The following is a 12565-nucleotide window of genomic DNA, read 5'->3' as shown; positions in this document are numbered from 1 at the left end:
ACCCTGTTTTTAATTTTCCTGAAAGTTTCACTTACCCTGAGCGAATTCCCTTTCGGTTCCTGGTGTCTGCTCGAAAAAGAGAAAGAAAGAGAAACCACCACCTTGTCCCAAGTTCGGGCGCCAGAATGTTGCAGACCGAGGGTCCCAAAGAATAGAATAAATTTATAATAAAGAGACAAACAGCCAGGAATGATAGAGAGCAGAGAGCGTGAAAAACAGGGGGCCAACAGTTCCCATGACTGAAGGCTGCCTTTGATTCTTGACTCAGAGAATGAACTTGGAATTGGTTTTGTGTATTGTTTGTGTCTGCGCTTAGAGTGTACGGCCGTATGGACACATTTCTCTGTTTAATGCCCCCTAGATCTAAATTGTAGGCAGCTGGTGAGCAGCAGATTGGGTACCATGTCAGGGAGCTGACCTGTCACCTGAGGGGTCAGACTGCCCAGCCCTCCGTGGGAGCTTGATGGGCTGTCTTTCCTGTGACCATTTACAGCCGCAGAAAGCCAGGGGAACCCTCTGTGAGTCAGAAGTGACTTGATGACAGTTTGGTTGTTTTTTTTTTTTTTAAGATCTCAATTAGTGCTTGCTACATAGTAGATGACAAGTAAATATCAAGTATATTTGGGTTCTCTGATTATAACAGTAGTACTGTATATCAAAACATACCTAAACAACAAAAACACCTAAACTCAGCTAGAAATAAAAATATTTTTTTATTCTAAGATTCAGATAATGGATCTAAATCGCATCTTCTCTTAAAGGAGATTGAAGAGTAACTGTGGTGTTGGATTTTCCCCCCCTCCCCTTCTAGGACTAATGGAATTGAATGGAAGCTGTTCTCAGTTAATAATAGAGCTGTTAAAAAATTTCATGTTGAACCAGAATGTCATGCTTTCTATAAAAGGAATTAATAAGAATGTCCACACAGTGTCCGTTGGAAAATGTTCCGAGAATGGGCCTGTTAATATTGCCAATAAGCTGGTGTCTGGTCTGGCAGAAGACATCACCTCTAAGAATCAAAGCGCTTTTAACAAAGGTATTGTCTTCAACTTGTTACTGAAAGGTGATGTCACTCTGTTCAGTTTCATTGACCTTTCCTTACCTCCTCTGACACACTTCTTTTTCTTTCTTTGCTCTTAGAAAGGATGTTGTTGCTATCTATGTCTTTGAATTGGGCAAACTTTTGGCTGGTTTTCACAGGGTCCCAATCTCATCCGAGGAGATTGCCTTTGCTTCACCCTTGGAGCAGCTGGTGGATTTGAACCACCTGCCTTTGAGTTGACAGTGTAACTCCTTACACTTGGGCCAGCAAAGCTCCCTTTGGCTCAGGGGTGAGGCAGTGCTGATTCCTTCAGCCACCACCTCCGGAGCTGCCTGCGTAAAAGGGCCACGCTGCCCTGTGCTTCCCTTAGGCCTGAGCAGTAGCCTTTCTGTGACCCAGGCCAGGCACTGTGAGAATATCAGGTGTGTTCTCTCTGTGCTTTTAATTCTGGCTTGCTTTTGAGCCTGGTCAAAGTGAAAAGAAATCCTACTTTTTTAGATTAGAACTTACTGTTTGATAGTTTTCTAAAGTGTGTGTGTGTGTGTGTGTTGCTAGTTCTTTTCAGACTTGGCCTCTCAACCAAAAAGGAAGTTTCTATATATGTTTACCAGAAGACCTAAACTTCTCAGTGCATTGATTAGCAAAACCCAGGTTGCTGTAGGTAGATAACCTCAGTGATTACTAAAAGTCCTCTTTCGCTGGGACACATGCCTGCGGTGCTAATCCACACAGGTGCCGACTCTCCCAGCTTGTCTGTCCTGCAGTTTGCGTTGTATTGTCTAACGGCCTCTTGTGTTTGTTTTCTAGAGAAGCAGTGCAGGACAGACTGCTGCTGTGCAGACTTACAGAAACAGGTGAGTAGACACTGCTGTTCCCAATGTCGCCGCCTCACAGTTTTCACGCTAAACAGATGCTGTTTCTTCTTCACCCACAGGTTGAGAAACATGAGAAGGTTCTTCGCTTTCTCTTAAACACCCCAACCAATCAGAAGAGGTTTATCGAAATGGAAAAACTGTTAAGCCGTTAAAGTGCCTTGGTGATGTTTTTTCACCACGTCTGTGACCCTCCGGGAGGACCAGGCCCAGTTGTCTTGTCAGGATGAACCTGAGTGAAGCCCTGGCAGATACCTGGCTTGAGATGCTGTAGCTGCCAGCTGGCTGTAACGTTGTTGCCGTTAGCCTAGGTTTTGTTCATTATACGGAGGCCCTTGGAACTGAGCCCCAAGGTCTTCAGGGTGCAGCAGTTCCTGATTTTTGTTTCACGTCCTGTTTACATAATGTCCTTTTCTTTTGGGCACGCTGGTGGTGGTAATACTTTTGAAGGATTTGTAAAAATTACTCAAAGCATTACCTCACGTCTGTATACTTCAGTTTAACATTGATACAGTTGTATACATTCCTAGAAAAAATGTTTAGCACCAGTTAGTGAGGAAGTGATTAAGTGGGACAGAAGGGGGCAGGTGGGCTATACAAACTGTATATTTTGTTTCAGAATACACAGACACACACATATACACCCCACCCCTCCCTCTCTTTCTCTCTGCTGCATTGATTGTAGTTTTGAGAGAACATACTAGAGAGCTCTTAACACAATAGCTCCTCTCTGGTTTGTGTTTTGGGACCTTTTGCCTAAAGTGACCTTCAGAAATTACTTTGCGACCAAAGCCATTTAAAGCTTCTGGTCAAAATGAAGTTATCCTTTAGCTGTAACTGTGTTAGCTAATGTGTAACTTTTCTTTGACTATCAGAGTTATCAGAGTGTTATCAGAGTTCTGGTACTCCCTCTGGTCACTGTGGCTTTGTAAACTTCCAATAGGGACTGCCGTGTTAAAATCTGTGTTTCACTTCATGGTGTGTTGTTTGTTCTGAAAGCTGAGTTCTAAAGGTCAATGTCATTAACATAAGAGCAACAGCATTGATTCCTAGGATTTGTTTCTTTTACAACCTGTTAAGTTATTTTCAGTGAATGCTGATTGGTGATTTCAGTTAGAATTTTCAGCCCCCGTTTGTTTTCAACTCTTAATACATTAGGTTTTAATACTGACTGCTGTTTTGTGTACTTGTTTAACATCTTTAAATTTGTTGGAAATCTTAATTCCATTGATTGAGGAACATGCACTGACAATGCACTCCTAAGATTTAATCCCAGAGCCCAATCACCAGATACTTTTCGATCAAGTATGTTAATTTGCATGTGCTTTTATCGTTTTTTGCTCTGAGTCATAGGCTGACCTCAGAAGGATATTGATGACCCCTTACACACAAGGTCAGATGAGACCTGTATTTTTAATTAACTCTCGGTAGATTGAAAGACAGGATTTGGTAACAAAGGGGAGAAAACAAAACAAAACAAACTAAAAACTTGAAGAATGGTAGTTGAACTGGTTTCCTCTTCTATAAGATAAAATGTGTAGTTTTCCCTACATTTAAGTACAGTATAGGGCCTTCTGTAAGGACAGTGTTTTATTTACAAAGTATATTCGCATCTAAGCACATAGTTAATCTTCATAATACCTTCAAATGCAAGTAGGCCCATTTTACAGATGAAAAAACTTAAGCTTAGAGGGATTTAATACCTCCCCAGTCACTCACAAATGAAAAACAAGATTTTGGGGGACACAGCTCAGTTTTCCGCACTGCCCTGAGCTGCTGCTGATGTGGGGTATAGTAGTGCCCCTCTGGGTGAGTTCTGTAACTCCTGAAACTAAGGGGCTCTGGTGTTAGAAAAAGTTACATACGTGGTTACTTAAGCATACTTGATTATTGTGCTGAAAGTACCGTTGAATGTTTACTCTCTCATTTATTCTTAGAGATAGAAGTAATGTATTTAAAATTAACTTGAATGGTTCGTTATCATTGGAAAAATGTGCTTTAACTTTTGTTGATCATTTAATTACTAAAATAGGGCTACTGTGATGAGAAGAGACCACAAACCCCTTGTTAAAATCTCTTGCTCAGTGATAAATAGGTTAATGTCAAATATGTCAGATACTGAAGGGAAGTGCAAACAGCTGTGACACGTAGCCCTGTTACCAGCAGTGTTAGAAAGCATTAACTGACAGGTCCGTCTTTTAAATGTAGCTGTTAGGAGAGCATATTTGGTTTGGTCATACTTAGAGGATTGTTAATGATTGAGATGATAGATAAAGTATAAGGATAGTTAATTGTTCTATTCTAGAAACTCTTTCTTGAAAGAAACACGAGAAAGGGCAGCATCTCATGTGTTTTTTTTTTTTTACTTAGAGGCTGTGAGTAAAACCCGGCTTTGTGTTACTGTTGGACTGGTCTAGTTGATCATACGTCTTCCAGGACCAGTTGCTGTTGAGTTAACTCTGACTCCTAATAACCCATGTGTTCTTGAGTTTTTATTTTTTTTTTAGACTCTGATTCCTGTTTTTTCATACTTTGCTCTCTCGTCCTGTCTTCGTTCTTCGCCTCTGCATGTGGTGCTGCTGTGTGGTCTGTCCTCATGGTATCAGCTTGTCCTCTCCCGTCCCCTCCACAGTCACCTGGTCCCTTTACTTTGTCCTCTGCAGCATCGTTTTTCTTTGATCTTTGGACGTGTCATCTCTAGGCTGCTCTGACAACATCAAGGAACTTTCTGTTACTGCCAGAGCTTCCAGGTCTATAGGTATTTGGGAAAATGGTTATTAGATTTTGTATTGTAGATTAAATTTACTTTTGTGGGAAGCACAAAGAACAGTTACGAATTTAAATTCATAACTTACATTAAGAGTATATATTTGCATGTGAAGTGATGTTATATTAAGCTCGACTGTACAGAATTTTTTGCTGTATAGAATTCTGTGTAGAGGTTACATAGCATTTGGAAAAAAAATTTCAGGACTATCATAGGATGACAATTTAAGAAAGTGTTGTCATCCAACTCAAAGCAGACACATAAAGACTTAGACCCCTTAATATGGTAACGTGTTGGCTAATCTGTTAGATTAAATGGAATTTATTCCTCATTAAAAAGTTGTCTAAAAGCAATGTGCTTGTACTGTATAAAAGTTTGTGCACCTTTGCCCAATAAAACCTATTTGGTTTTTGACCAGATTTTGTTTATGTGTTGTTTGTTTCTCATACACATGAGAACCCCAGATGTGTCCATTTAGATGGTTTGGTTCCACCCAATGAAAAAGCCAATTGCAATGATGGAATCACAATAGTGACTTCTTTTAGTAAGGAAAATTACCAGCACATAAAAATGTAAGTCAGTGTTCATGACTTTAACTTCCCTGTATATTATTATGGTCCTAGAATTTTATATAGACATTTGTTTCACTTAATGGATTTAATGATGTTCTTTCACTCTTTTTTTTTGTTCCCAAAAAGAGATTAATAACTTCCCCCCACCCAAAACATGAGTTAAGTGTCTCATGGAGTCAGCCTACTTATTCAGTAATACCAAGTCTTACATTCAGATAGGCTTAAGGTGTTTCTATTTAAATTAGCATGTGAGTTGTGGGCTTTAATAATTTAAATCCTTCCTCCACTCCAGGCGTGTACCTGACTCTGTAGTAGGTGTTGGACTCACTGCTCGGTTGGGCCGGCCACCCCATCTCATCTTCAGAGCTCTCAATACCTGCTCTGTCACAGATCTGAGCCCCAACACCCAAATCCTTTATTTCTTGGTAGACGCCACAAATAATAAGTCACGGACTTGTAACATGTGGACTTCACTAATAACTGAATTCCAAGGGTTGGGAGCGGGAGAAAGTGGGTTCAATATGCATTAACTTCTTCCAGAATTGTTAAACACTAAAATCGTGATAGGCTTAACGTGCTGAAATTGAGCTCTCTCCTTATAAACTCTCCAGAAAACCATTACATGAATTCCAGGAGAGATGTCTGTGAGGCTCACAGCTGGGAGGCTAACAGCCAGGCAGAGGCAATAAACTGTTAGTTTTGCAGAGACTTGCACACCAGTTTTATTGCAGCACTATTCAGGATAGCCAGAAGATGGGGGGGGGATACCCTGAAACCCCTGACTGATGAGAAGCCAGATGTGATGCATGCAGTAAGTACATACAGTGGTATACTACACTAGGCAGTAAGTGAAGTAAATCTTCATGTGTTACTGTTGGATAGAGCTGGAAGACATGCTGAGCAAAACAGACCAATCATGGCAGGACAAATACTGTATGACCTTAGTACATAAGAAACAAGGGAAGGCAAATGTCCAGAGACCAGAGTTTATGATTACCACAGGGTGTAATGGGGATGGAAAAACTGCATCGAGAATAGGGCAACTTGTGATTGAGGCACTTATTCCATATCCTATTTACATTATTCAGATTAATAAATATTTACAATTATAAACTAAAGATAGGACTGCTTCCAGGATTGATTTCATTATGTTTTAATAACTTTTTGCTCAGCAAATTCAGGTTCACAAAAATTGACTACTACTAATATGCTTGAATTGTGCATTACTTCTTTTATTTGTATGTTTCAGTAATTAAATGCCAATCTTTATTTCATTAACACATAAACTACCACCTTGACTGAATTTACTTACACACTCTCTCCCCCGTCTCCCTCCCCTCCCCCTCCCCCTCCCCCTCCTCCCTCCTGGTGGCTTAGTGTTAAGAACCTGCAGTGGCAATCCTAAAGGCAAACTGTTCAAATCCACCAGCTACTCCAAGGGAAGGGGATGAGCAGCTCCTCCCGGTGAGTAATGTCAGTCACAAAAGGATAATTGCAGTGTAGACCACAAGGTCAGCAGTGAGAAGGGGAGGGGGCAATAAACCCATTGTGGTGGTGTGTACCGTAGAGTTGGAACTGACCCATAGCTGTTCCTCTTGGGAGTTTTCATTCAGGGGCAATCACAAGGGAGGAAATTGCCCCTCATTCACAGAGCAGCTGGTGTCCTTGAACTGTGTGCCTTCGGGGTTGCAGCGCAGCTTCTTGCCACTAGGCCACCAGAGCTAGTGTTTTCATCTTTAATATTCCTAAATTTTTGAAGTGTTCTCCCCTTTGTAGCTGTCTCCTCTCCCTATGGGGTTGGGGTGTGGAGAAAAGACCTTCAACAAGATAGAATGACAGGGGCTCTAACGGTGGGCTCCAGGACAGCAGAAATGAGGAAGATGGGCAAGGTGCCCTTCTGTTGTATACAAGGTCTCTAGAAATCAGTTCATCCTATTGCAATAGCTGCTGGAATGCATTATTAGATTTCTTTGGGGCAGCAGTGTTGAGAGGGGGAGACATACAGGCAAGGCTCCCTGCACTGGTGGGGGGACTGACTGAACGCAGCTTGTTGCTCTGGGATGGTTCTATTGGTGCTTCTAGGCTCAGTCCGTGTTACAGGAAGGAAAGAATTGAAAAACGAGCCCCCTTCCTCTTTAGTGAAGGCTGCAACACAAAGTTTAGTATGTGCAATTATCCCAGAAGCTCTCATTGGTCAGGCGAAGGGATTGAAACAGATTAGACTGCAATGGTTCTTGACATTTCTGAAAAGGAAAGATGCATATGCAAGAAAATTATTTGCCTATCAGATTTAAAAGAAAAATGGAAGGGAGAGGGGTGCGTGGGAAAAAAAGAAATAGGCAAGCCTTCCTGGAGGGTAATTTGATGCTTTGTAATTACAAGACTTAAAATGGGTAGGTTCATCATATAATAAAAGAACTATGTCCCTGAGACACATTGCATTTGTCCAGCTCAATCTAAGGAAGTGATTGAGCACAAGCAGAGATAACTGATTGTATTGTTTAAATTTGAACGTTAACAGACTTCTTGTGTACTGCCAAGTGAGAACCAACTCGTGTGAACCTCAAGTCATTTTTCAGAGGCAGTAAATCTCCTGGGAGGAGATTGCCCATCTTTCTCCCAAGGTGTAGCCTCTGGATTTGAACCTCCTGCCTTTAGGAAGCCACCAGAGACCCCTGAGAACACCAGCCTATTATGTAGTAGCTAAAAACGGGCACAGATATTCACTGATAGAACTAGAAAAGCTGGTGACAGGACAGTAGGTATGTGTGCTATTAGCTGTCATCCATTGGACTATGACTCAAAGTGACCCTATGAACAACAGATAGGGATCGTATGGTAAGCTATCTCATTGAGGGTCTTCCCCTCCTTCCTGCCACTTTGCTTTTTTCCCAGCCATGATGTCTTTTCCAAAGTGGTGCCTCCTGAGAATATGCCCAAAGGAGGTGAAATGAAGTTTGAGCATCCTTGCCGCTAAGGATTGCAAGTTCCCAGAGTGGGTTGGTCCTTTGGCAGTATTTATGGAATGAGCTAAAATCAAGACAATTTATAGGCAAGGAGAAGACACCGGAAGGACTTAGACCACCGTGCCTGCGGTGATACCTGCGCGGTGGGGTTTTAAACGACTTTACTATTATTACTTGCAGTAAGCATGCATTGTGCAATGACGATTTTGATGAAATATTAAATCTACAAAGATGGACAATTCTAGCCTGCTTTTATTGAGTTACTACTATGTGTAAAGCATTTCTGGCATTGTGCTATTTTGTGGTATTAAAAACCAAAACCAAATCACAACAAACTGGGCACCTCTAGACTTCAATTGATTGTCCAAATGGCTGGGTTCCCGCCGCTCATCTGCAATAACAGACTGGTAAACAAAAGGCAAAGGCCAGGACAAACAGAAACGATGCCAAAGTCAACACTTACTGATGGGTCAGAGCAATAAATCACGGTGCGGAGCAGACAGCAGATGGCAGGGCACAGTCACTGTTGCAACTTCCCGAGGTCTGAGGCCGGCGTGTCTCAGAACCTTTGTTTACGCACCAACCTCGGCTGGAGCAGCAGTCCCGGGGAGCACGATCTGGGTGAGGCTCCGCCCGGCACAGGGATCCCTCTGCCCGTCGCTCCGCCCCCGGGAGCGTGCCCCTGGCTCCCCTGCGCCCCTTCCGCACCCCGCGGCGAGAACACAGGTGCCCCACGTGGCGCGCCCTGCTCCTGCGCGCCCCCTGCCCGCACAAGCCGTGTGCAGGCGGCCCGGGAGACTCGGTGCAGCGCCCTGAGCAGCCAGGGCACCTGGAGGGGTGCAGGGCCGTGGTGCCCAGCGGCGTGCGCTCTTTTTTGTCTGCGCCCGACCTGAACTCTCGTCAAGGTGCCTTCCCGGAAGAGGCGTCCTCAGCAGAGCGCACCGCCTGGGGCGCGCACAGGTCCCAAGCTCGCGGCGCGGCCGAGCCCACCTTCTTCAGGCGATGAGTGGAGGGGCTGCACTGCAGGTAAGGACGGTGGGCGCGGTGACTGCAGGTGGAGGCAGGAATCCTAGATTTAACCAGGGGTACAGCCTAGGCCCTATCCCCGGTGGTGGGAGATGACTAAAGTTTGGGGCAAAGGCTCAGGGGACCTGCGTGTTCCCCCTTCCCATTTACAGGGCTTATGCAGATGTTTAAGAAGCGCAGGGGTGTAGTGAGTGGTGAGTAATGTGTGCAAACAAAAGGTTGCAGGTTCAAATCTACCCGTGGCATCTGGACAGAAAGATGAGTCCTCTCCTGTAAAGATTTACAGCCTCAGAAACCGCTGGAAAGCCACTATCAGCTCGGTGGCAATGGCTGGATCGACGGATGGAGACAAGTGTTAAGGTGACTTCCTACAGCTTCCGCAGAAAACCAAGTGACCGCAGAGAAGTCTCTGTAGGCGAAGCCCCAGAGTGGCCCTGAGAGAGAAGCAGCGACGGTTATCCAGTGGATTGTACCCACGATGGCTTCATGGACAAGCGCCACTCGTGCCTCCCAACCCTGTCTCCTCCTGGGCCTCTGTGTTCAGCCACCTGCTGGGACGGTGAATGAGAGAGGTTCTCAGGGTCCCACATTTCAGAGGGAGCAGGTGCTTTAAAAGGTAAAACACTGTGGGCACCTGGGCAGAAAAGAAGGGAGGAGGCCCCCTTGCAGTTCTTTCCTTGTGGATCTGACAGGGGATGGAGACCTTTCCTACGGTTTTCAGATGACCCTTTAATGAAAGAAGGAAATAATCACTAAATAAATGTGTTACGAGTTCACGTTTAAAATTTACACTCAGGTTTGTATTGAGATAGGTGCTTGTATTGAGAATAGTCAGAAACCAAAGCTTCCACCAAGTTGACAAATCCCCGGCTGATGGGGGTAGGTGGGGTTCAGAGCTCCCTGTGTTGACTCTTCATTTGGGTAGCAGGTCACTCTTCTGGGGTAGAAATCCAGCTCAGAGTGCGGCTTGAGGAAGGGTTTTCCCGTTCTGGGTCCCCCTGAAACAATGGCGTGAAGCTCCTTCCTTCATCATCTTTGTTTGCTTGCTTGAAAGTCACCAATGATGTGTTCTTCCTTAACTCTGCTTCTCCGTTGCTGTTGGATTTCCTTTGACTCAGCATGGCCCCGTGTGACAGAGGAGAACTCTCCTCAGTAGGGATTTCTTGGCTGTGATCATTACGAGAATCAATTGCCAGATCTTTTCCCCATGGAGCAGCTCAGTGAATTAGAACAGCTAACCTTTAGGCTAGCAGCTCAGTGCTTCCCTTTTGCACCTCCTGGGCCCCTTAGCCAGAGCTCAGAGTAGCTATTTCTCCTCCACTTCCATGGAGCCAGGTACCCTGAAGTGAGTAATAGAGACCCCTGCTTTCTACAAATGCGCAAAATGAGATACCACCACTCCCCACCTCTCGAGAGAGAGGACATCCTGAAGGAAAGTTCCAGAGCCTGCCAGGAACCTAGACCCTGGGTTCTTTAATGAACTTCATAAAGGGCACAACTGTAGTCTGTAGAGAATTGAACTGCCAGTTCAAAAGCTGTACCTCTCTGGAGGTTTGAAGTCACCAGTGGTGTAGGGGAGAAAGATGGGCAGTCCCTCCTGTGTGAATGACAGCCTCAGAGCCTCCATGAAGGTCGGTTATGAGTTAATTCCTGTTCAAGGGTGATGCATTTTTCATTTGCCCTCATCCAGGGAGCTCCTGAGTGAATCTCTTAACATGACACTTCTAGCCATAATCTCCATGACTCGTGTGCAATGATTGGGTGGCAGTGTACAGATTAGGTACCAAAGGGATCAAACAGTTGGCTGCTGATGCAAATTACGTGCATGGAAGCCCATGTGGGGCTGGGGCTGTATAGATAAAAGCAGCATGGAACCCTAGTAGGGGATCGGTCAGCTTTGCCGTCCTGTGAAGGTTTAAAGGGAGATTCATAGGGTGAGAGCGACAGATGAGCTGTCACATGGAAGACAGTGGAGAAATGGCAACACAGGAGTACTAAGAATGTCAGCAGTGCTAGATGGCAGGGGCCAGACGACTCGGGAGGTACGTGGGGTGGCCTCGGGACTGAGGAGCTGAGAGCTGGAGCACTTGCTGGAGAAACCCAACAGAATCTAGCAGCACAGGGTGACAGTCACAAATTGAGGCTAACAGGTAGTCGTGTTGTACCCTCTTAACTTCTTAATTAACCGCTTAATGATGAGATCTGTGAGGCGTTACCGTGACTCCAGAGCCTGAAGACCAGAGCAAGAATATAGGAGAGAGGGAGAAGAGTTGATGTTGGACACGGTGGAAGAGTGAATGGTGCAGCAGGCTGGAAAATGGTGATGTTTGCAGTAACACTTTATCACATGACTTGAGGAGGTCCTTAAAACAGTTGAATCTTGAGTGGTTTAAAACCCTTAAGCCCTTAGCTGCTACCCAAAGTTAACAATTTGACCTTCTCGAAGCCTATCAGAAGAAAGGTCTGCTGCTCTGCCTTCAGCATAGGCATTGCAAGGCACATTGCATACAGTGTCCATCTCTGACCACTCATGGGCCACCATGAGTCAGAATCACTTCCCTGCAGCTGGTTTGGGTTTTGAGTATGAGCGCTTTTAAAAGCAATAGTGGAGTGGCTGGGTTAACTTGAGACGCTCACAGTTGGACCGATGAATGCATAGCTGAGGTGGGGGGCAGCTTGTTGCCTGCAGTCACCAGCCGGTTAGGAGGGGAGCTGTGTTCGAATCCCATGTTCTGACTTCCAGTCTGTGTGCTTGCCACAGCCCCTCAGTGCTTCCCTGAATCCCTCTGCTATGAACTGGTGTCCCATCCAACATAAAAGCCTTTTCCGACCTCCTCAAAGCGACCGTGAGCAGCTCTCCTGGCCCCACGTGTCTCTTTGCAGGTGCAGTGACGTACGGGACCTGTAATTTCTTCTGTCTGCCCAGCTCTCTCCTCTGTACTGTCAGAGAATCCAGAATGGTCCATTGTGTAGCCAGACTCATGGTTGTCAGCTTGTTGGATACAGAAATATTGCCTATTCCTTTTTAGAGTCTACAACTTTTCTGGGCAGCTTTGAAACGACTTTGTCTGCTGTTATCAAACCAGAAACTTATCACCACTTCCCTGATTCCCTGAGTCTTAGCCAAGTATTTTGCCAGGTGGACAAGGAAGACGATTGTTCCAGAGAAAGACAGTAAGACCTTCCCTCCAGTTGTTGTCTTCCTGTTCAGGTGCTGTCTTCCTGTGAACAGCTCAGGTTTCCAACCGTCCTGTGGCTGGTTCAGAAGCAGTCACAGAGAGCTGCTCTAATATTTGGGGTCGTGTTTGCATGTTGTAAGG

The 12565-nt window shown here is 44.9% G+C and overlaps 1 protein-coding gene across 1 annotated transcript in view; it reads left to right on the top strand.

Moving 5' to 3' along the window:
• The window catches only part of TDRD1 (tudor domain containing 1), a 46696-nt gene extending 37471 nt beyond the window's left edge, over positions 1–9225 (top strand). The window contains exons 20-23 of the mRNA XM_006880163.1: positions 812–1036; positions 1850–1896; positions 1977–2056; positions 8862–9225. Of these exons, the coding sequence (XP_006880225.1) occupies positions 812–1036; positions 1850–1896; positions 1977–2056; positions 8862–9225 (716 nt within the window). The remainder of the gene's footprint in view (positions 1–811; positions 1037–1849; positions 1897–1976; positions 2057–8861) is intronic.
• The last annotated feature ends 3340 nt before the right edge of the window (positions 9226–12565 follow it).

This window comes from Elephantulus edwardii, unplaced genomic scaffold, assembly GCF_000299155.1.
Source record: "Elephantulus edwardii isolate Elephantulus edwardi_28Jun2011 unplaced genomic scaffold, EleEdw1.0 scaffold00006, whole genome shotgun sequence".
NCBI lineage: Eukaryota > Metazoa > Chordata > Mammalia > Macroscelidea > Macroscelididae > Elephantulus > Elephantulus edwardii.
The sequence above is the reverse complement of the archived record's forward strand: the minus strand, read 5'-3'. Positions and strand labels throughout refer to the sequence as shown.